Source organism: Leopardus geoffroyi, chromosome D4 (genome assembly GCF_018350155.1).
Source record: "Leopardus geoffroyi isolate Oge1 chromosome D4, O.geoffroyi_Oge1_pat1.0, whole genome shotgun sequence".
Classification (NCBI taxonomy): domain Eukaryota; kingdom Metazoa; phylum Chordata; class Mammalia; order Carnivora; family Felidae; genus Leopardus; species Leopardus geoffroyi.
In genome coordinates, this window is record NC_059342.1 from 430007 (window position 1) to 455370 (window position 25364).

The window sequence follows — 25364 nt, forward strand, 5'->3', positions numbered from 1 at the left end:
AAGATTGGCAGCTACCATAATAAAATCTGATACCACCACAGTCAGTTTTCTCTTAGGTTTCAAAGTTCACAAAATCTTCAACAAAACAGTAAATGCCTTAACTTTTAGCCACAAAAATAGGGAATGGTGTCACAAATCAGTGCATTTTCACTTTTAAATTAGCTTGGAAAATTCTGGTAATTTAAAAAATATATTTCTGGACTCCACACTCCTTAGAAAGGAACAGCTATTGGGGTGCCTGAGTGGCTCAGTCTGTTAGGCGTCCAACTTCGGCTCAGGTCATGATCTCACCATTTGTGAGTCTGACCCCACTCAGGCTCTGTGCTGACAGCTGGGATTCTGTCTCCCTCTCTCTACCCCTGCCCCGCCTCCACTCTGTCTCTCTCAAAAATAAATAAACATTAAAAAAAAAAAAAAAACTTTAGGGGGGCCTGGGTGGCTCAGTCGGTTGGGCGGCCGACTTCGGCTCAGGTCGTGATCTCGCGGTCCGTGAGTTCGAGCCCCGCGTCGGGCTCTGTGCTGACAGCTCGGAGCCTGGAGCCTGTTTCAGATTCTGTGTCTCCCTCTCTCTGACCCTCCCCCATTCATGCTCTGTCTCTCCCTGTCTCAAAAATAAATAAAACGTTAAAAAAAAAAATTAAAAAAAAAAAAGAGTAAGAAAAAAAAACTTTAAAAGAAAGGAACAGCTATCTCAGGGCATTGAAAACTTCTGCTAATGATTAGACAGAGCAGGTAGTACAGACAAGTACTTCCTCTGAGAACTAAAACTGGTGGAAGAAAATATTAAATGTACTTAATTTTGTGATGGCACTGGAGAGCTACCGAGAAGTGAGAAAATACAGGAATAGGATTAGAGATAAGACATAACCTCTGGAGTCTGGGACTATTAAGAAGGGGCGTTTGGGGCGCCTGGGTGGCGCAGTCGGTTAAGCGTCCGACTTCAGCCAGGTCACGATCTCGCGGTCCGGGAGTTCAAGCCCCGCGTCAGGCTCTGGGCTGATGGCTCAGAGCCTGGAGCCTGTTTCTGATTCTGTGTCTCCCTCTCTCTCTGCCCCTCCCCCGTTCATGCTCTGTCTCTCTCTGTCCCAAAAATAAATAAACGTTGAAAAAAAAAAATTAAAAAAAAAAAAAAAAAAGGGGGCGTTTGCTAATTTTTAAAGCAAATACCGAAGAAGAGAGGTTAAGACAGTTTTTAACAAATTTATGGACCTAATGGGACAAATACTAAAATTAAGTTCCTTCACAGAATGAGGCACCTAGAAAATCTCCCCAAGTCCTACATCTCTAGGGTGAAAAACACCAGACAAGCCTTCCCTGGGACTGGAGGCCAGTCTCACACTCTCAGTACAAGACTGGACGAAGACAGGCAGGGGTGCTTACGCTCTTGCCTAGTCCTACCTGTTAGAGTCAAAGGCAAATCTTCTCTGGAAGATGACACCATCCAGACCACCTCAGTGTCTCTGCAGTGCCTAATATATAGTGCCTGGTAGCTGATTTAAAATTACCAGGTATAGGGGAAAACAAGCATTACCAAAATCTGAAACAACAAATGGAAAAAGGTTTACAGAGGGTCTAAATAATGGGGCAATCTCTAGACAAAGCAGAGGAAGACATGAAGCAGAAGCATACTTTGTATAGATAATAGCACGAAATTTCCCAAAAGGTAAAGAAAAAAACCACCAAGCTACAGATTTAAAAAAAAAAACAACACAGCAAACCCCAAACAAGCACACAGAAAATCACACCTAGGCATGCCACTGTGAACTGCTGGCAGCCGAAGATAAGACAAATTTTGAAGGAGGGAGAGAAAAGGGAAAAAAAGCACATTATCTTCAAAGGTACTTACACTGAAAGCTTATTTTCAAAAAAAAAAAAAAAAGGAAAACATATATGGATTAATATAAATGAACATGGACTCAAATGACTGACCACATCAACTACACACAAAATCCAAATGCATGACATTAATACCATGTAAACCAAGAGGGAAATAAAGGACCTAATGTTCTAGCTCCTCACCTCATCTGGAAAGTGGAGAAGGGACTCATTTATTTTAGCCTTCAATGAGTGAAGTATGCATACAGTATTAACATCTGATGCAGTAAATTTTAAGGCAAAAAAGAACATCAGTAGCAATAAAAACAGACATTTCATAATAATTAAGTTTCAATTAACCAGAAAGAGTAGAACAACTCTAAATCTGAATGTATGTAAAAACAAAGACTCAAAATATAAGAAAAAAATGGGTTGATCTACAGGAGAGACAAATTCACAAATATTCTGGAAGATGAAACACTGCTGTTAGAATCTGTTAGAAAAAAAAAGATTTAAAAAAGTCTGTAAGAATACAGAGGGTCTGCAAACACAATCGGATTAATTTGTAGACACTGGGAGGGGACAGAGGATTACTCTTCCGAAAGTGCAACCCTGTCTTCTTAGAAAACAAACTCAAATGTGAACAGTAGTGTCCCATAGTCACCTGGCACGTAAGGGACATGCAGAGAATGTACCAACAAAACTTCCATGGAAGGAAAGAATTCTAGGTTTTGAAACCCATTTTCTTAATTTGTCTCTTTTCCAAACAGAAATTTTAAAAAAATATAGACTTCTGTGGATGAGGCTGACAGTCCAAAGTGCTGACCTCTGGATCTGTGGCCTGAGTCCCATGGCCTCAGGGCCAGTCCTGAGGTGACAAGTAAGGAGTCTGTGGGGCTGCTGTCTACCTCATTGGTCACTCTGGGGACACAGCTGGGATAACTTTATGCCTCTTGGGTGTGAGTTACCTAGGCCATGGCAGGGAATTAATAAATACAGGAACATATTGGTTAATAACTAAAGAGGCCTATGAATATTCAAGTAGGCCTGTGGTTCTGATTACCAATCTCAAAGTCAAACAAAAAAAGTGTTTATCCAAATTTCCACACACTAATAGATACTATAAATAATAAATAAGAGTGGCTTCTTCCAAAAGGGGGGGAAAAAAGTCCTTTCTTTGTGTCTTTAATGTCAATTTTCACAAAAAACCTCTGGCTTCTCTTCATTATAGACCCGAACTGTCTATACTTTTGCCTTGATTTCAGCGTCCTTGGACGATGAAAAAATTTTTTTAGCTCTCTGCTCATTAAGAACTTCATTTAGTCAATATCGAATATTTTTGCTACCCAGGGCGTGAGAAGCTCAACAGCCCTGAACTTATGAAGCTGCTTCTCCACAACATGAAACAAGAAAGACTAAGTCCTCTCCTTGCAGATTTGCTATTATTTCCAGGGGCTTGACAATTCCAGTACCTGTCCGGTAACTAAGTGTGGCCATCACACATCGCTTAAGCTCTTCCTCCCAAGTATCTCCCGCAAACGTGTAGCTGGACGTCAGCTCTGTAATCCAGACATTCCTACTTCTGACCAGAGGTAAGGTGGCTTTGGTTACCTCCTGCTTCTTAGCCACATGGTAGCCTCTCATTCCTTGGTATCCCCACACCATGATTGTGGCACTGGACATGCTACTTCCCCAGTGTCAGATTTCTGATGTATCCTGAGCTGTGGCCTCCAGTTTAAGGCTTTCTTAAAGTCACTGCCTTTATAGGTCTTTTGTTTAGTATGAATTTTCTGGTGTTTAATAAGATTTGATCTGATAGTGAAGGCTTTTCCACACTCAGCACATATAAATGGTTTCTCTCCTGTGTGAATTCGATGATGCTCATGGAGTTGTGACTTCTTAATGAAGGCCTTCCCACAGTCACTGCATCCATAGGGTTTCTCTCCAGTATGAATTCTCCGATGCCGATTTAAGTGTGATTTCTGGATGAAGGACTTCCCACATTCAGTACAAATATAGGGTTTCTCTCCTGTATGAATCCTCTGATGCATAATTAGTGTTGATTTTCTCGCAAAAGCTTTCCCACATTCGCTGCACTCATAGTGTCTCTCTCCAGTATGAGATTGCTGATGTATATGGAGGCCTGACTTCCGAGTGAAGGCTTTTCCACAGTCACTACATTTATAGGGTTTCTCCCCAGTATGAATTTTCTGGTGCGTAAACAGATTCGACCTGTCAGTGAAGGCCTTTCCACACTCAGCACATCTGTAGGGTTTCTCTCCTGTGTGAATTTGCTGATGCACATGGAGTTGTGACTTCTTAGTAAAGGATTTCCCACAGTCACTGCACTCATAAGGCTTTTCTCCAGTGTGAATTCTCTCATGTGTAATAAAATGTGACTTGTGGAAGAAGGCCTTTCCACATTCAGTGCAAACATACGGTTTTTCTCCTCTGTGAATTCTCTGATGCATACTTAGTGTTGACTTCTGGATGAAGGCTTTCCCACACTCAGTGCATTCATAATGTCTCTCTCCAGTGTGGCATTTCTGATGTATCCTGAGCCGTGACTTCCAAGTGAATGATTTTCCGCAATCACTGCATTTATAGGGTTTCTCTCCAGTATGAATTTTTTGGTGTTTGATGAGATTTGACCTGTCAGTGAAGGCCTTCGCACATTCAGTACATATATAAGGTCTCTCTCCAGTATGAATTTTCTGGTGTATAATGAGATTTGTCTTGTGAGTGAAGACTTTCCCACATTCTGTACATATAAAGGGATTCTCTCCTGTGTGAATTCTCTGATGCACATGGAGTTGTGACTTCTTTATAAAGGATCTTCCACAGTCACTGCATTCGTAAGGTTTCTCTCCAGTATGAATTCTCTCATGTGTAATAAAGTGTGACTTCCGTATGAAGGCTTTCCCACATTCAGCACATACATAGGGCTTTTCTCCCGTATGGATTTTCTGATGCATACTTAGTGTTGATTTCCTTGTGAAGGCTTTTCCACATTCAGTACATTCAAAGTGTTTCTCTCCAGTATAATTTTTTTTATGTAGATTGAGGTTTGAATTCTGAGAAACATTTTTCCCACATTCACTGTATTCATGGGGTTTTTCTCCAATATGAATTCCCTGGCATCTGAACAGATCTGACTTCTGGACAAAGGCTTTTCCATACTCACTGCATCTACAGTGATTCTCCTCAGTGTGAGTGTCCTCATGACTTGACTTGAGGCAAAAGTCCTCCTCGTATTCAGTGCATCTATAGGGTTTTTCTCCTGTAGAAGCCTTCTGAGGTAGAGCAAGTCGGGGCTTCTGAGTGAGGACCGTCTCATATTTGCTGCATTCATGCTGTTTCTCCTCAGTATAGATACTTTGATGTGCAAAGAGGTGTGACCCCTGGGTGAAAATTTTTACAGAATCAGAAAATAAATTGAGATTCTTCCCAGTATGAATTTTGTGATGTTGAATGAGAGCTTGCTTATGACTCAGAAGCTTCTTACACTGATTATATTCACAACCATTCATTTCTGTATGAGAATTCATAGGAGTGAAAATATTACCATATCCAATAATCTTATCAAGATTTTCTATTGCATTGTTTCTATAATTACATAAGCTTACAATAGGCTTCAAACTCCTTCCAAATGAGTCATAGTTCTGGAGTCTTTTTCTTGCAGGAACAAGGTATGTGTTTACATGATCAGTTTTCCCAGTGTCCTTATATTCACAGTCTCTCTCATTAGCTACTGTTTCCTTGTCAACAAAGGCGACATGACTTACACTTTTGTTCTGGTATTCCTCACATCTCTCCGTCTGTTTGTCATCTTGCCACAATTCTTCTAAAATGGAATAATATGGGTCATCTCTTGTAAAGAGATTAATTCTCTCAAACCGTATTGAAACTTCTTCAGACGTTCCCTGCTGTAAAGTTTCAAAACCAATATCCCCATCTAGAAAAGAAGGAAAAAATAAAACACACAAAGAAGCGTTAAGAACATAGAAGGGATAATATATACAGGTGATTTAGGGTGAATACAGAGAACTGTGAGAAGCTTATATAAATTTACCAAATATGTATGCAAATATATAAAACATAAATAATACAGGATTTGTAATAGATTTATACGTGGGACAGCAGTAAAATGAACCCTTACAGTACATGTACTAAACAAGCAGTGGCAGCTCGATGTGCCAGGCACCGTCCTAAGTTCTATACTACCTCACGTAATCATCACACCCTTTCGTGCTTGGTGTCACCCTTGTCTGTATTTTACAGACGAGGAAACTGAGCCACAGAAGAGTCAGGTAATTTGCCTAAATCAAGTGTTTAGTAATTGGAGAAGATGAGCCTCAAACTGAAGCCATGTCAGCTCCATGTACATTAGCAGAAATACACAGTAAGGTGTCAGAGGGGCAAAGTGACAAACTATGTGGCTTAAAAGAAGCGTATGGGTCTAGCTTCTTATCATCCTCATTATTCTTATCCTATTATTCTAGTTATCCTTCATCCACTAATCTCCCACTTTCTCTTTCCCTATTAATCACTGTGCCCTAAACACCAATTTATTTATGCACAGTGAAACTACTGCAGCTTCAGTCATTCTGACTTAGCCAAATGGCAAAAAATATCTATGATTCGATTCTTTGTTCTGGTTTGGGGTGCAGAGATACATGCACTCAACAGGAGGCATATAACAGCAGACAGGGGTGGCTTTCTGAAGCAGGACCTGAAAGCTGTCAATCAAAACCTGTCCTCTTCCTTTCTTTGGTTTACAAACCCACTGAGAGAAGAATTTGTCGTGTGTTAGATAATAGGCAGTAACGTCAGTTGGGATCCATATACCTATGACAGGATAAACGTGGTGTTTTGAACAATGAGATCTATTAGTAGCACCTAAGATGAACTAGTAAAAAAATATGGAGGTAGCACATCCAAGTAAGGTTAGAATAAACTAAAGGCTTGAAGAAATATAGACATGGTTTTGAGTAAGAGGAGGAGGGCATCTAAGTGATATTTTCTAAAAGAGAAAAGTTAGTAAAAAGAGCAGAAAGAATTATTTGAGAAGATGTATCACAGGGAAAGTAAAGAACCACAATAGAACATGATGAAATTTTGAAAGGTGAGCTATCTACTCTTAGCATGCTGCACTGGACCTGCTCTTCCTTCATATAAGCGGCCACCAGATGGACCCTTAAATGCAAAAGCCATCAGTCATTCCCCTGAGTATTCTATACAAGGGCCAATGCTTGCTTGAGACACACAATCAACAGTGACAGCATTAAGATTCGTTTCCCTGAGCCGAGCCTAGTGATGATCACAATTTATGCTCAAATTGAGACCCTTAATTTCAATCTGAGACACACAACTGTCTCTAAATGGCAATTATAACTTTCAACTTGGGTTGGTTATACATATGACAGAGGCTCAAAGGACTCAGCAAATGTAGCATAAAGCAGCAAAGTTCTAAGTATGTAGTCACCAGCAGGCAGGTGAAACTGATAGCAAAAGAGAAAAAAAAAAAAAAGACCCCTGTGGCACTGGTGATCATCTTGACATCCTGCTCACTGCACCAACTGTTAAGCTGCCTGCAAAGAAAGGATGGACCCCCACCCCAAATTTGGTTCAGATGTCAAGACTGAGGATGTAATACACACACCAACAAGGTATGAACAGGTTCATTACATAGCACAAGCAGTCAGGCTGACCACTCCTGTGCAGCTTCCCACCAGCACCGAGGGAGGGAGCACCTGTGCTTTCTTGTAGATTTGCCCAGATGTGGGGCAGAAGGCAAGGAGAGAGGGGTGAGGCTTAGGAGATGTCAGCAGTCAGACATCAAAAATGAAGTCAGATGTGACACCTAAAGCACAAGCCACAAAACCAAAATCAACAAGTGGAATTGTATCAAACTTAAAAGATTCTGTGCTCACAGTAAAAGAAACCAACAACAAAATGAAAGGAAAGCATATAGAATGGGAGAAGATATTTGCAACCATGTATCCAATAAGAGGTTAAAATCCAAAATAGATTAAAAAAAAACCCCGTAAGACTCACTAGCAAAAAACCAAATAACCTAATTAAAAAATGGGCAAAGGACAAGAATATTCTAATTAGCAAGGCTGTCATTCAGAATAGAAGGAGAGGGGGTGCCTGGATGGCTCAGGTCATGATCTCACAGCTCATGAGTTCAAGCCCTGCATCAGGCTCTGTGCTGACAGCTCAGAGCCTGGAGCCTGCTTCAGATTCTGTGTCTCCAGCTCTCATTTCCCCTCCCCTGCTTGTTCTCTCTCTCGTTATTTCCCTCTCACTTTCTCTCTCTCTCTCTCTCTCTCTCTCTCTCTCAAAAAAATAAACATTAAAAAAATTAAGAAAAAAAAAAGAATAGACGGAGAGATAAAGAGTTTCCCAGGCAAACAAACTTAAAGAAGTTCGCGACCACTAAACCAGCCTTGCAAGAGATCCTAAGGGGTACTCTGTGAGTGGAAAGCAAAGACCAAAAGTGATAAAGACAAGAAAGGAACAGAAAAATCTGTAGAAACAACAAAACAAGTAATAAAATGGCACTAAATACATATCTACCAATAATTACTCTGAATGTAAATGGATTAAACGCTCCACTGAAGATACAGGATGTCAGAATGGATAAAAAAATAAGACCCTACAAGAGACTTGTTTTAGACGTAAAGATAGCTGCAGATTGAAAGTGAGGGATAGAGAAACATTTCCCATGCAAATGGACCTCAAAAGAAAGCCACAGTAACAATATTGTTATCAGACAAACTAGATTTCAAACCAAGGGCACTATATCATCATAAAGGGGCCTATCCAACAAGATCTAACAATTGTAAATATTTATGTCCCCAACATGCGGGCACCCAAATATATAACACAATAACAAAAGTAAAGGAACTCACTGATAATGATACCATAATAGTAGGGGACCCTAACACCCCACCTACAGAAAGGGACAGATATCTAAGCAGAAAATCAACAAGTAAGCAATGGCTTTAAATGACACACTGGACCAGATGGACTTAACAGATATATTCAGAACATTTCATCCTAAAGCAGCAGAATACATACAGTTCTTCTCAAGTACATATGGAACATTCTCCAGAATAAATCACATTTTAAAATACGTGGAAACAGGGGCGCCTGGGTGGCGCAGTCGGTTAAGCGTCCGACTTCAGCCAGGTCATGATCTCGCGGTTCATGAGTTCGAGCCCCACGTCGGGCTCTGGGCTGATGGCTCAGAGCCTGGAGCCTGTTTCCGATTCTGTGTCTCCCTCTCTCTCTGCCCCTCCCCCGTTCATGCTCTGTCTCTCTCTGTCCCAAAAATAAATAAACGTTGAAAAAAAAAAAAATTTTAAATACGTGGAAACAAATGAAAATGAAACACGATGGTCCAAAACCTTTGTGATGCAGCAAAGGCGGTCCTAAAAGCAAAGTATGTACCAATACAGACCTACCTCAAGAAGAAAAATCTCAAATACACAACCTAACTTTACACCTAATCGAGCTAGAAAAAGAACAACAAGCAAAGTCTAAAGCCAGCAGAAGAAAGGAAATAATAAATATTAGAGCAGAAATTATATAGAAACAAACAAACAAACAAAAAAGACGATACAATGGATCAATAAAACTAGGAGCTGGTTCTGTAAAAAAAATTAATAAAACTGATAAACCCCAAGCCAGACTTATCAAAAAGAAAAGAGAGAGGACTCAAATAAATAAAATCACAAATAAAAGAAGAGAAATAACAACTAACACCAAAGAAATACAATTACAAGAGATTATGAAAAACTATATGCCAACAAATTGGACAACCTGGAAGAAAAGGATAAATTCCTAGAAACATAAACCACTATAACTGAAACAGGAAGAAACAGAAAACTTACACAGACCTACAGCCAACAAAGAAACTGAGTCAGTAATCAAAAAACTCACAACAAACAAAAGTCCAGGGCCTGATGGCTTCACAGGGGACTTTTTTTTTTTTAAGTTTAAGGGGAAAGTGGGTGATGGGCATCGAGGAGGGCACCTGTTGGGATGAGCACTGGGTGTTGTATGGAAACCAATTTGACAATATATTATATGTAATATTTAAAAAATTCTCTCTCCTCTTCTGCCCCTCCCCCACTTGTGTTCTCTCTCTCTCTCTCTCTCTCTCTCTCTCAAAAAAAAAAAAAAAAAGATATATGACAGGCTGACTGGTACATGAAAAGATGCTCACTCATCATCAGGGGAATGTGAATTAAAACCACAATGCGAGGGGCACCTGGGTGGCTCAGTCGGTTGAGCATTGAACTTCGGCTGAGGTCATGATCTCACAGTCCATGAGTTCGAGCCCTGCATCAGGCTCTGTGCTGACAGCTGAGAGCCTACAGCCTGCCTCGGATTCTGTCTCTCTGCCCCTCCCCTGATCATGCTCTGTCTCTCTCTCTCAAAAATAAATAAAAACATTAAACACACACACACACACACACACACACACACACAATGCAATATCACTTCATGCCTGTTGGAATTTCCATCATCAAAAAGACAAGAGATTACAAATGCTGGCACAGATGTGGAGAAGAGGGAGCCCTTGTGTACTGTTGGCGAGAGTATAAACTGGTACAGCCACTGTGGAAAACAGTACAGAGGATCATCAAAAAATTAAAAATAGAACTGTCATCTGATCAAGCAATTACACTTCTGGGAATATATCCAAAGGAAACAAAAACACTCATACAAAAACATATCTGCAACCCCACATTCCCTGCAGCAATATTTACAATAGTCAAGACATGGAAACAACCTAAGTGTCCCTTGATGAATGAATGGATAAAGGTGTAGTGTACATATACAACAGAATATTATTCAGCCATTAAAAAATGAGGAAATCCAACCATTCGCAACTACGTGGATGGATCTGAAAGCATTACGCTAAGATAAGTGAGAGAAAGATAAACACTACATAAGTGATAATCTCACACGTGGAATCGAAAAAAAACTAAATTCGTAGAAAGGAAATCAGACTTGTGGTTACCAGAGGCAGAGGGTAGGAGAAGGGGACTGGAGGAAGGTGGTCAAAAGATACAAAACTCCAGTTATAAGCACCAAGGACATGATGCACAGTATGGAGACTAGAGCTAACATTCCTATACAGCATGTAGGAAAGTTGTTGAGAGTGATCCTGAGTTCTCATCACAAAGAAAAAACAATTCTCCCTTTTTTCCTTCTTTTCTTTTTATTGTATCTATATGAGCAGATGGATTTTATCTGAACCTATGGTTCATTTCACAGTATATGCAAATCAAACCATCATGTTGTTTATACAGTGATATATGTCATGTATTTCTCAATAAAATTGGAAAAATAAAGTCAGAATCTATTAGATATATGATGAGATGTTCAAAGTATTTTATTAGAGAAACACAAATTAAAGTAATAACTAGAAATTATAATCTATTGGATTAGCCAATTAGAAATTCTTAGAAACTGGGGCAGGGATGGAAAGAAACTGATTCCTTGTACACTCATGGGACTGTAGAATAACACATTCAATCTAGAATAATGTGGTCATACTTCATCAAATAAAATATTATAACCCAATGATAAAGAAATCCCATTACTCTTCCTCAAGAAATTCTCATTACCAAAGAATAATTCATGAAGAAATTTATTCCAGTACTAATTGTAGTAGCTGGGAGGCTGGACAAGTAAAATGTGATGTCTCTCCACACTATGGGATGCTATGCATCAGTTAGAAGCAATGAACTAGATGGGGCACCTGGGTGGCTTAGTCGGTTCAGCATCCGACTTCAGCTCAGGTCATGATCTCATGGTCCATGGGTTCCAGCCCCGTGTCAGGCTCTGTGCTGACAGCTCAGAGCCTGGAGCCTGCTTCGGATTCTGTGTCTCCTTCTCTCTCTGCCCCTTCCCTGCTTGCACTCTGTCTCTGTCTCTCTCTCTCTCTCTCAAAAATAAATACACACTAAAAAATATTTAAAAAAAAAGAAGCAATGAACTAGAAAAACACATTGCAACATGAGCCAATTTAGTGCTAAGAGGAAAAAAAAAGAAACTGAGTAGGACGTATAGCACAGTGCCCAGAGTACCATTTCTACAAATTAAAAATACCAACAATTTAAATTTTACAAACACTCACAAATTCAAGGTTTGAGAGCAAACATATCAATTACATTAGAACAGTTACCTCTAAGGATAAAAACAAATATGAGCATTGAGAATTAAAAGAGAGAAATAAAGAAACAAAATGGGGGAGGGGAATGTTAGGTACATTGATAACGACATTAACTACAAACCAAGGAATATAATTAACTCAATTTCCTGTAAACAAAGTACAGAAACTTTTTGTAAAATGTCAAAATAAGTAAATTAGTTAGAAAGGTGAAGTCAGTGTTGTGTTACACTAGCCAAGTAAAAAGAAAATGTCAGGAAACATAAACTAATGTCATAAATAGTAAAACTCTGCCCCCCAAATGTAGTAATGGTACTCTCTAAGTCAACAGCTGGAGGAGAGACATGGGACATGATACAGGAGGGCACCTCTAAGTGACAATTCAGAAGCATTAAGGGGAAAGAGAGAAAATGAAAAGAAACCAGCAATAGTGTAATCCACAGTAATTTTTTAAAAAGGTAAATCAATGAGTATCTAAATGTGTAAGAGAAGGATTTAAGACCATGATGTGATGGAGGTAAAGAGAATAGAAATGCTAGAGAAAGGAAGAAAAACCATAAAGCAAGATCCTAGATCCAAATTAGGAGCAATTATAGAACATTCCCTCCTAGAAAGTCAAGGAAAGAAAAGGACACTGATACGGGAAGGGGCCTTAAGGTAGGAATGGCCTTCAGATATCTAGGGACTGCACCCACGCCACCATGCAGTTCCAAAAGTGCAGAATGTTACAGAAATGTCCTACTGACAGTGCCCCACAAGCCCAGCTGCTGCCCATACAACACACTCTCCATGCTCTCAGTCCCCTACTCACTGAGACAATTGTGACTTGAAATGTCACCATCCAGCACACATGGCTCTTCTTGTTCCAAGTTGAAAATGACTTCTGGTTTGGGAACTTGACACCCTATCAACAGAAAATGACAAAAGACTTGCTTTCAGAGGCCATTCAGTGAAGAATTCCATTTACTTTTCAGAAAAGTTCATGCAGAATAGAGGTATATTCATAACACACCAAATGGACAATTACTAACATAGAACAAACAGGATAAGCTATTACACACTTCAGATGACCTGCAGCCATTTTTTATATGAAATTTATTGTCAAATTGGTTTCCATACAACACCCAGTACTCATCCCAACAGGTGCTCTCCTCAATGCCCATCACCCACTTTCCCCCCACCCCTCAACTCCCATCAACCCTCAGTTTGTTCTCAGTATTTAAGAGTCTGTTATGGTTTGCCTCCTTCCCTCTCTGTAACTCCCCGCCCTCCCCCCCCTCCCCCCACCGCCTTCTCTCCCCTCTGGTCTTCTGTTAAGTTTCTCAGGATCCACATATGAGTGAAAACATATGTGACCTGTCTTTCTCTGCCTGACTTATTTCACTTAACATAACACTCTCCAGTTCCATCCACGTTGCTACAAATGGCCAGATTTCATTCTTTCTCATTGCCAAGTAGTATTCCATTGTATATATAAACCACATCCTCTTTATCCATTCATCAGTTGATGGACATTTAGGCTCTTTCCATAATTTGGCTATTGTTGAAGGTGCTGCTATAAACATTGCGGTACAAGTGCCCCTATGCATCAGCATTCCTGTATCCCTTGGGAAAATTCCTAGCAGTGCTATTGCTGGGTCATAGGGTAGGTCTATTTTTAATTTTTTGAGGAACCTCCACACTGTCTTCCAGAGTGGCTGCACCAGTTTGCATTCCCACCAACAGTGCAAGAGGGTTCCCGTTTCTCCATATCCTCTCATCTATAGTCTCCTGATTTTTTTCATCTTAGCCTCTCTGATTGGCGTGAGGTGGTATCTGAGTGTGGTTTTGATTTGTATTTCCCTGATGAGGAGTGACGTTGAGCATCTTTCCATGTGCCTGTTGGCCATCTGGATGCCTTCTTTAGAAAAGGGTCTATTCACGTCTTCTGCCCATTTCTTCACTGGATTATTTGTTTTTCGGGTGTGGAGCTTGGTGAGTTCTTTATAGATTTTGGATACTAGCCCTTTATCCGATGTCATTTGCAAATATCTTCTCCCATTCCGTCGGTTGCCTTTTAGTTTTGTTGATTGTTTCCTTTGCAGTGCAGAAGTTTCTTTATGTTTATGAGGACCCAAAGTTCATTTTTGCTTTTAATTCCCTTGCCTTTGGAGATGTGTCAAGTAAGAAATTACTGCGGCTGAGGTAAGAGAGATTTTTTTTCCTGCTTTCTCCTCTAGGGTTTTGATGGGTTCCTGTCTCATTCAGGTCCTTCATCCATTTTGAGTTTATTTTTGTGAATGGTGTAAGAAAGTGGTTTAGTTTCATTCTTCTGTATGTTGCTTTCCAGTTCTCCCAGCACCATTTGTTAATGAAACTGTCTTTTTTCCATTGGATATTCATTCCTGCTTTGTTAAAGATTAATTGGCCATACATTTGTGGGTCCAATTCTGAAGTCTCTATTCTATTCCATTGGTCTATGTGTCTGTTTTTATGCCAATACCATGCTGCCTTCATGATTACAGCTTTGTAGTAGAGGCTAAAGTCTGGGATTGTGAGCCCTCCTGCTTTGGTCTTCTTCAAAATGACTTTGGCTATTCGGGGCCTTTTGTGGTTCCATACAAATTTTAGGATTCCTTGTTCTAGCTTCGAGAAGAATGCTGGTGCAATTTTGATTGGGATTGCATTGAATGTGTAGATTGCTTTGGGCAGTATTGACATTTTAATAACATTTATTCTTCCAGTCTGTGCGCATGGAATGTTTTTCCATTTCTTTGTATCTTCTTCAATTTCCTTCATAAGCTTTCTATAGTTTTCAGCATACAGATCTTTTACATCTTTGGTTAGGTTTATTCCTAGGTATTTTATGCTTCTTGGTGCAATTGTGAATGGGATCAGTTTCTTTATTTCTCTTTCTGTTGCTTCATTATTGGTGTATAAAAATGCAACTGATTTCTGTACATTAATTTTGTATCCTGCGACTTTGCTGAAGTCATGTATCAGTTCTAGCAGACTTTTGGTGGAATCTATCGGGTTTTCCATGTACAATATCATGCCATCTGTGAAAAGTGAAAGCTGACTTCATCTTTGCCAATTTTGATGCCTTTGATTTCATTTTGTTGTCTGATTGCTGATGATGCTAGAACTTCCAACACTATGTTAAACAACAGCGGTGAGAGTGGATATCCCTGTCGTGTTCCTGATCTCAGGGGGGAAAGCTCTCAGTTTTTCCCCATTGAGGATGATATTAGCTGTGGGCTTTTCAAAAATGGCTTTTATGATGTTTAAGTATGTTCCTTCTATCCTGACTTTCTTGAGGGCTTTTTGAAAGAAAGATGCTGTATTTTGTCAAATGCTTTTTCTGCATAGATTGGCAGGATCTTTGCAGATCTTTTCTTTATTAATGTGATCTATCACATGGATTGATTTGCGAATATTGAACCAGCCCTGCAGCCCAGGAATGAATCCCACTTGATCATGGTGAATAATCCTTTTTATATGCTGTTTGATTCGATTTGATGGTATCTTGTTGAGATTTTTGTAGCCATATCATCAGGAATATTGTTTTGCTGGGTCTCTGTCTGGTTTGGGAATCAAAGTAGTGCTGGCTTCATACAGTGAGTCTGGAAGATTTCCATCCCTTTCTATTTTTTGAAACAGCTTGAGAAGGATAGGTATTATCTCTGCTTTAAATGTCTGGTAGAATTCCCCTAGGAAGCCATCTGGTCCTGGACTCTTCTTTGTTGGGAGATTTTTGATTAACTGATTCAATTTCTTTGCTGGTTATGGGTCTGTTCAGGTTTTCTATGTCTTCCCGTTTGAGTTTTGGAAGTGTGTGGGTGCTTAGGAATTTGTCCATTTCTTCCAGGTTGTCCAGTTTGTTGGCATATAATTTTTCATAGTATTCCCTGATAATTGCTTGTATTTCTGAGGGATTGGCTGTAATAATTCCATTTTCATCCATGATTTTATCTGTTTGGGTCATCTCCCTTCTCTTTTTGAGAAGCCTGGCTAGAGGTTTATCAATTTTGTTTATTTTTTCAAAAAAACAGCTCTTGATTTCATTGATATGCTCTACAGTTTTTTTAGATTCTATATTGTTGATTTCTGCTCTGATCTTTATTATTTCTCTTCTTCTGCTGGGTTTGGGGTGTCTTTGCTGTTCTACTTCTATTTCCTTTAGGTGTGCTGTTAGATTTTGTATTTGGGATTTTGCTTGTTTCTTGAGATAGGCCTGGATTGCAATGTATTTTTCTCTCAGGACTGCCTTCGCTGCATCCCAAAGCGTTTGGATTGTTGTATTTTCATTTACATGTTTCCACATATTTTTAAATTTCTTCTCTAATTGCCTGGTTGACCTATTTACTCTTTAGTAGGGTGTTCTTTAACCTCCATGCCTTTGGAGGTTTTCCAGACTTTTTCCTGTGGTTGATTTCAAATTTCATAGCATTGTGATCTGGAAGTGTGCATGGTATGATCTCAATTCTTTTATACCTATTAAGGGCTGTTTTGTGACCCAGTATGTGATCTATCTTGGAGAATGTTCCATGCGCACTCGAGAAGAAAGTGTATTCCATCACTTTGGGATATAGAGTTCTAAATGTATCTGTCACATCCATCTGATCCAATGTATCATTCAGGGCCCTTGCTTCTCTACTGATTCTCTGTCTAGATGATCTATCCATTGTTGTAAGTGGAGTATTAAAGTGTCCTGCAATTACCACACTCTTATCAATAAGGTTGCTTATGTTTGTGATTAATTGTTTTATCTATTTGGGTGCTCCCAAATTCAGTGGGTAGACACTTATAATTGTTAGCTCTTCCTGATGGATAGACCCTGTAATTATTATATAATGCCCTTCTTCATCTCCTGTTACAGCCTTTAAAGTCTAGTTTGTCTGATAGAAGTATGGCTACTCCAGCTTTCTTTTGACTTCCAGTAGCATGAGAGATAGTTCTCCATCCCCTCACTTTCAATCTGAAGGTGTCCTCAGGTCTAAAATGCGTCTCTTGTAGACAGCAAATAGATGGGTCTTGTTTTTTTATCCATTCTGATACCCTATACCTTTTGGTTGGAGCATTGAGTCCATTTACATTCAGTGTTATTACTGAAAGATATGGGTTTAGAGTCATTGTGATGTCTGTAGGTTTCATGCTTGTAGTGGTGTCTCTGGTACTTTGTGGTCCTTGTAACATTTCACTTACAGGGTCCCCTTAGGATCTCTTGTAGGGCTGGTTTAGTGGTGAGGAATTCCTTCAGTTTTTGTTTGTTTGGGAAAACCTTTATCTCTCCTTCTATTCTGAAGGACAGACCTGCTGGGTAAAGGATTCTCAGCTGCATATTTTTCCTGTTCATCACATTGAAGATTTCCTGCCCTTCCTCTCTGGCCTGCCAAGTTTCAGTAGATAGGTCTGCTACTACCCTTATGTGTCTACCTTTGTATGTTAAGGCCTGTTTATCCCTAGCTGCTTTCAGAATTCTCTCTTTATCCTTGTATTTTGCCAGTTTCAGTAGGATATGTCATGCAGAAGATCGATTCAAGTTATGTCTGAAAGGAGTTCTCTGTGCCTCTTGGATTTCAATGCCTGTTTCCTTCCCCAGATCTGGGAAGTTCTCAGCTATGATTTGTTCAAGTACACTTTCAGCCCCTTTCTCTCTTCTTCTGGAATTCCTATGATACAGATATTGTTCTGCTTGATCGCATCACTTAGTTCTCTAATTCTCCTCTTGTACTCCTGGATTTTTATCTTTTTCTCAGCTTCCTCTTTTTCCATAATTTTATTTTCTAATTCACCTATTCTCCCCTCTGCCTTGTCAATCCATGCTGTGGTCACCTCCATTTTATTTTGCACCTCAATTATAGCATTTTTTTAAATTCATCATGACTATTTTTTAGTCCCTTGATCTCTGTAGCAATAGATTCTCTGCTGTCCTCTATGCTTTTTTCAAGCCCAGTGATTAATTTTATGACTATTATTCTAAATTCTTGTTCAGTTATATTGCTTGAATCGGTTTTGATCAATTCGTTAGCTGTCGCTACTTCCTGGAATTTCTTTGGAGGAGAATTCTTCCGTTTCATCATTTTGGCTAGTTTTCTGTCCCTTATGCGTTTTAAAAGCTTGTTGTGTGCTCTGCACCTGCGAACACCGCTATATTAAAGGAGGCTCATAAATACTGTCCAGAGCCGGGCCCTTCAGGAGGTGTTTTTTAAGGGATTGTTACTTGCTCTCTGTTTTTGTGACTTCGGTTATTTTATCACCCTACTCGTAATAATATTTTGGACCCTCCACCAGATGTGCTTTGATATTCCTTGGAGTAGCCCTGTAAAGGAAAACAGACAAACAGGAGACAAAAACACCAAACACACAAGTAACACAAACAAACAAAAATCTAAAGACTAAAAACAAAACAAAAAACAAAAAAAAACAGTCTACAAGAAAAGAAGAGGGTGGAGGTGGTGTTGATGGAAGGGCACATACAAGGACAGAAATGACAGGAGTGGGGTGGAGCAGGGGGGGGGGGAGGGGGAAGAAAAAATAAACATTGATTAGGCAGAGAGACTAAAAGGCTTAATCCAGAGAGAGAGAAAGGAAAAAAATGAAGGAGGCGGGGAAAATGAAATGAAGATAAAGTTGCCCAGAGAAATTATATGGCTTAATTATTTCAGAGAGAGAGAAAGGACTGTAAAGAAGGAGGTGTAGAACATGTATCAAGACAATGGATTAAATATGTCTGTTTAGACAGACCAATAACCAGAGTTATTGGGAGGGAAGAGATAAGGAGGAGAAATGGAGAGGGGGAGGGAAGAATTATCTATATATCCAGAATTGACCTAGTTAATCCAGGCAATGCTGCATCGCTTGTCAGGGTAGCTGTCCACAGGGTCTGTGCCCCTCTGGTGGATAGCAGTTACCCAGTGCAAAGGGGCATGGTTTGGCATTTTCTGGACCCACCTCCACTCTGGGCCCAGGAGTGACCCCTGAGGCCCCGCCTTGGTGGTGGTGGGGAGTGGGGGAGGAAATGGTGATCCCCCAGTCTCTTCTCTACGGAGCTGGACCCGGTGGACTCGGTTGGAGTCACCCTCACTGTGCCACGGGCACAGACAAGAAGGTCCTTCTCACTCTGCCAACTCCCCTGACCCTGCGCTTGGCTAGGATTCAAAGTCCCGCCCTGTGCACTCTGGCACCGGGGAAGTGCCTCTCAGTGCCGCGATATGTGGTCCCCGCTGGCTTTGTCTGTGCCACAGCCACTTCAGGGAGGACCACCTTCTCCTACTGCGCACACGGCCACTGCCCTCACCATGAGCCCCCAGGGCTCCACAGCACTTCAGGCAAACGGCGGCCTTTTCCTCCTGCAGACTGCGCCCTCAGCCTAGCCACTGTGCCCAGGGGTGGCAGACGCAGGCAGGTTCTGTACTATCGCGCAGCTCTCCAGGGAGGGAACCACTTTCTCCAGCTGCAGGCTGAGCCCCTGACCCGCACCCAGGCCTGGCTCCCCTCCTCCCTAGGTGCGTGAACAGGGAGCCGGCCCCAGTTCAAAGAAAGCCCCGCAGTTAGAGACTGGATCCCTCCCAGTCTCAGTCCGAGGTCTTTCTCCTGTCCAGATACCGTCCTACACTTCCCTCGCCACTCTTCTCTTCGTTTTGTCTCTCCGCAGAAGGGGGTCCCTCCCCTCCATGTCCACGCGGCCTTTTTTTTTTATCTCCCCTACTTCACAGTTACCCACCTATCTTTTTTCCAGCTTTCCCATTTTCGTCCTAGTAGATTCAGTCTCTTTTCCTCCCAGGTTCTGGTGTTCAAAGTCCTTTGGCTTCCGCACTTCTTTGTTTGAGAGATGCAGCAAGTATGGATTCCCCCTACTTCTCCGCCATGTTGGCCCCTCCCAGACCTGCAGCCTTTAGAATTCCCACATATCACAGAAATTCCACAGATTTAAAAAATTCCACTGAGAATGCAAATATACTCAAACAGGTACAGCCTTATCCCCGGGGAGCTGTGCTTACCCACTGAGATCAAGTTGAAATAGTTCTCCAGCATCACATCCCTGTACAGGCTTTTCTGAGCAAGGTCCAATCGTTGCCACTCCTCCCTGCTGAAGTCTACCATTACATCCTTGAATGACACTGACCCCTGCAAAAACACATTCCTATTCAATGTGAAGAATGGAAACAAGGTATTTAGGAACTTACTTTTAATAATTTTCATCATGCTACAACATATAAAGTTCTCACTAAACACCTATATTTTTTTTTTTTCAACGTTTATTTATTTTTGGGACAGAGAGAGACACAGCATGAACGGGGGAGGGGCAGAGAGGGAGGGAGACCAGAACCGGAAACAGGCTCCAGGCTCTGAGCCATCAGCCCAGAGCCTGACACGGGGCTCGAACTCACAGACCGCGAGATCGTGACCTGGCTGAAGTCGGACACTTAACCGACTGCGCCACCCAGGCGCCCCTAAACACCTATATTTTATATCATTATTTGAGGGAAAATAAATCTCATTAAAAATATCATGCTGGTGCCTGGGTGGCTCAGTCAAGATTAAGCCTCCGACTTTGGCTCAGGTCATAATCTCGTGGTTCATGAGTTTGAGCCCCACATCGGGCTCTGTGCTGACAGCTCAGAACCTGGAGCCTGCTTCGGTTTCTGAGTCTCCCTCCCTCTCTGCCCACCCCCCACCCCCATGCTCTCACTCTCTCTCCCTCTCAAAAATAAGCATTAAAAAAAAATATAACCACAGAATCTACCCCCAAAGCCAAGAGCACACTTTACACACTGTATGTTAGCCAATTTGATAATAAATTATATTAAAGTAATATAAATAAATAAATAAATAAATAAATAAATAAATCATGCCATTCTTTCTGTAGTACTGATAATATCCTGGGCTGTTTTGGTCATGTTTTTTTGGTATGCTGTGGAAACTCATAAAACTTTATGATTTGTGCATTCTTTTCTATGCCATATGTCATTAAAACTTCATTTAAAAGATAAAATATATTCTGCCGTTCATTTTGCACTTACCAATTCACTGAATAAGTCCATTCTTTCTTTAAAAAAGATAATTAAAATTGGCACTTTTTTTTTTTTTTTTAACAGTGTGGTACTAGCATAAAGAGAGACATATAGGTCAATGGGATGTAACTGAGATTCAAGAAATAAACCCTCATGTTTATAGTCAATTGATATTCAACACAGGTGTCAAACAACTTAAAATTGGGGAAAAAAAGGATAAAAGAATGAAGTTGGACACCTACCTCACACCATATTAAAAAAAATAGCTCAAAATGGGTCAAAGGCCTAAATGTTCTTATATTTAGCCAAATTTACACTTTAGCTAAAAGGGTAAATCCTTGTGATGCTCGATTTGGCAATGATTCCTGGGATACAAAGTCAAAAGCACAAGCAACTAAAGAAAAAAGTAGAGGAGCAAGTGGATGGTTCAGTCAGTTAAGCATCTGACTTCGGCTCAGGTCATAATCTCGCAGTTCATGAGTTCAAGCCCCCCCGTCAGGCTCTGTGCTGACAGCTCAGCACCCCAACTTATACTCTGTCTGTCTCTCTCTCTCTCTCAAAAATGAGTAAACATTAAAAAAAGTTAAAAAGAAAAAAATAAATAGGACTTCATCAGAATTAAAAACTTTGTGCTTAAAAGGATATCATCAAGAAAGTGAAAAGACAACCCAAAAACTGGAACAAAATTTTTGCAAATTATATGTCTGGTAAGTGACCTGTATCTACAATATAAAGAGCTCCTGTAACTCAATAAAGCATAAATAATCCAATTAAAATGAATAAAGGACCTGAATATACATTTCTCTAAAGATCCACAAATGGGAAAAAGCACATGTAAAGATCCTCAGTACCTTTAGTCATAAAGGATATAGAAATCCAAATCATAGAGATACCCCTTCAAATTCACTAAGATGACTATAATAAAAAAGATATTTAATATTGTTAGTCATCAGTGGTATATTTCCACGAGGATGGCTTCAATTAAAAAAAAAGATAATAATAAATGGTTAGTGTGGAAGTGGAAATATTGGAACCCTTGTACAGTGATGGTGGACATGTAAAATGATATAACCACTTTGAAAAACACAATTTCTCAAAAAGTTAAACACACAGTTACAACATGACCCAAAAGGTCCACTTCCAGGTATATACCCAATAGAAATGAAAACATTTGTCTACATAAAACTTGCACATGACAATTCATAGTAGCATTATTCATAATATTCACAGTGAAAAGGAATAACATATTGTAGTCTGAGAAGACAGAGGGGGAATGTGGGGCAGAGGCAATATTTGAGAGGTATCAGTGAACAACATTAGCCCAAAGATTCAAGAAGCTCCTCAAATCCAACTTTATAAAACTGCAAAGACTATAAAAAATGGTAACAGTAATATCTAGTGATGTTTAAAATACATGTCAAATCTAGGGCGCCTGGGTAGCTCAGTCAGTTAAGCATCCGACTTCAGCTCAGGTCACGATCTCATGGTCAGTGAGTTCAAGCCCCGCATCCGGCACTGTGTTGACAGCTCAGAGCCTGAAGCCTGCTTCGAATTCTGTGTCTCCCTCTCTCTCTCTGTCCCTCCCTCGCTCATGCTCTGTCTCTCTCTGTCTCTCAAAAAGGAATAAACATTTAAAAAAATAATAATAAAATACATGTCAAATTTAAATGCATGAAAATAAGAATGCAAAGATGAGAGGTGGTAAATGGAATTAAGATGATTTGGTATCCCAGAATTATTGAGAAGGGGGTAGAAATAACAACGACTTAAAGGTGAATACTGTAATACCTAGGGTAAAAAAAGAATGTATACAATGAGCAAGTTAACAAAGGAAAAAATTAAATTTTGAGTAATCTAAAAAGAAGATTAAGAAAGGAATGTAAAAATAATATTAAATAGATGGTTCAAATATAAAATTAATAGTAAGATAGTATATATAACTGCAAGTATATCAGCCATTACATTAAATGTAAATGGACTTGGGAGCCTCAATGGCTCAGGTGATTAAGCATCTGACTCTTGATTTTGGCTCAGGTCATGATCTCACAGTTGGTCCTCTCTCTCCCTCTCTCTCTCTCTCTGCCACTCCCCCAATGGTGCTCTCACTCTCTCAAAATAAATAAACATTTAAATGTAAATGGGGGCGCCTGGGTGGCGCAGTCGGTTAAGCGTCCGACTTCAGCCGGGTCACAATCTCGCGGTCTGTGAGTTCTAGCCCCGCGTCGGGCTCTAGGCTGATGGCTCAGAGCCTGGAGCCTGTTTCCGATTCTGTGTCTCCCTCTCTCTCTGCCCCTCCTCCGTTCATGCTCTGTCTCTCTCTGTCCCAAAAATAAATAAACGTTGAAAAAAATAATTATAAATGTAAATGGATTAAACATTCAAGATAAAGCAAATATTGAATAAATCCCACTTGATCATGGCGAATGATCCTTTTAATGTATTGTTTTTAAAAAAAAAATTTATTGTTATTTATTTTGAGAGAGCTGGAGAGCAAACAGTAGAGGCACAGAGAGAGGGAGACAAAAATCCCAAGCAGGTTCTGTGCCATCAGTGCAGAGCCAGATGAGGGGCCCAAACTCACAAACTGAGATCATGACCTGAGCCAAAATCAAGTCATACATTTAACCCACTGAGCCACCCAGGCACCCTCTTTTAATGTACTGTTGAATGTAGTTTGCTAATATTTTGCTGAGAATTTTTGTATATGTTTCATCAGGGATCTTGGTCTATACTTTTTGTAATGTCTTTGTCCGGTTTTAGTATCAGGGTAACGCTGGCCTTTTAGAATGTATTTGGAAGCTTTCCTTCTTCTATGTTTTGGAATTGTTTGACAAGAGTAGCTTTAACTCTCCTTTACTTTTTTTTTTAAGTTTATTTATTTGAGAGAGCAAGCAAACGGGGAAGGGGTAGAGAGAGGAGAGAGAGAAAATCCCAAGCAGGCTCTGAGCTCTAAGCACAGAGCCCAATGCAGGGCTCTATCACACAAACTGTGAGATCATGACCTGAGCAGAAATATGAGTCAGGCGCTTAAGCTACTGAGCCACCCAGGCACCACTTAAACTCTCCCTTAAATGTTTACTAGATGGAGCACCTGGGTGGATGAGTCGATTGAGCATCTGACTTCATTCAGCTCAGGTCATGATCTCAGTCGTGAGTTCGAGCCCCACACAGGTCTCACGGCTGTCAGTGCAAAACGGGCTTCAGATCCTCTGTCCCCCTCTCTCTGCCCCTCCCCCACTTGTACTCTCTCAAAAATAAATAAACATTTAAAAAATAAAAAATAAAATAAATGTTTGCTAAAATTCACCTGTGAAGCCATCTGGTCTTGGACTTTTGTCTGCTGGGTTTTTTTTTTTTTCATTATCAATTCAATTTCACTACTAGTAACTGGTCTGTTTAGATTTTGTATCTCTTCCTGATTCAGTTTTAGAAGATTATACGTTTCTAGGAATTTATCCATTTCTTCCAGGTTTATTCCTGGGATACAAGAATGGTTTAATATCCACAAATCAATCAACATGATACACCACATTGACAAAATAAAGATAAAAATCATGTAGTCATCTCAATAAATGCAGAAAAAGCATTTGACAAAATTTAATACCTGTTCATGAAAAAAATAAAAGTAAGACTTTCAACAAAGTGGGTTTAAAGGGAATATATTTCTGGGCACCTGGGCTGCTCAGTCAGTTGAGAGTCTGAATCTTGATTTCAGCTCAGGTCATGATCTGAGGGTTGTGAGACTGAGCCCCACACTGGGCTCTGTGCTAAGCATGGAGCTTGCTTAAGATTCTCTATCTCTCCTTCTGCCCCTCCACTCCCCTGCTCACACTCTCTCTCACTCTAAAATAAAATAAATAATTAAAAATAAAGGGAGTATAGCTCAACATAATAAAGGCCGTAAATGACAAACCTACAACAAACATATACAATGGTGAAAAACTGACAGCTTTTTCTCTAAGGTCAGGGGCAAGACAAGGATGTCCACTCTCATCACTTGTATTCAACACAGTACTGGAAGTCTAGGCCACAGCAATCAGAAAGGAAAAAGAAAAGGCATCCAAGTTGATAAGGAAGAAGTAAAACTGTCATTATTTGCAGATGACATGGTACCATACACAGAAAATCCTAAAAATTCCACCAAAAAAATATTAGAAATAATAAATGAATCCAGTAAAGTTGCAGATACAAAATTAATATACAAAAAAAAAAAGATATTGCTTATGTTTCCATATACTAATATAAAGTAGCAGAAAGAAATTAAGAAAACAATTCCATTTACAACTGTATCAAAAAGACTAAGAGCCTAGAAATAAACTTAATGAAAAGAGATGAAAGACCTGTACCCTGAAAAACAATAA

At 40.0% G+C, this 25364-nt stretch overlaps 1 protein-coding gene across 6 annotated transcripts in view; it reads right to left on the reverse strand.

Moving 5' to 3' along the window:
• Positions 1-1132: 1132 nt before the first annotated feature.
• The window catches only part of ZNF484 (zinc finger protein 484), a 32779-nt gene continuing 8547 nt past the window's right edge, over positions 1133-25364 (reverse strand). For 3 of the 6 annotated variants that reach the window (XM_045467739.1, XM_045467741.1, XM_045467736.1), the window contains exons 3-5: positions 19990-20116; positions 12819-12911; positions 1133-5770 (exon numbers count right to left, since the gene is read on the reverse strand). In XM_045467739.1, coding sequence (XP_045323695.1) covers positions 3456-5770; positions 12819-12911; positions 19990-20116 — 2535 coding nt within the window. In that variant the 3' untranslated portion in view covers positions 1133-3455. Of the gene's footprint in view, positions 5771-12818; positions 12912-19989; positions 20133-20844; positions 20904-25364 lie in introns of all 6 variants that reach the window. The other 3 variants (XM_045467737.1, XM_045467738.1, XM_045467742.1) reach the window with 2 other exon arrangements.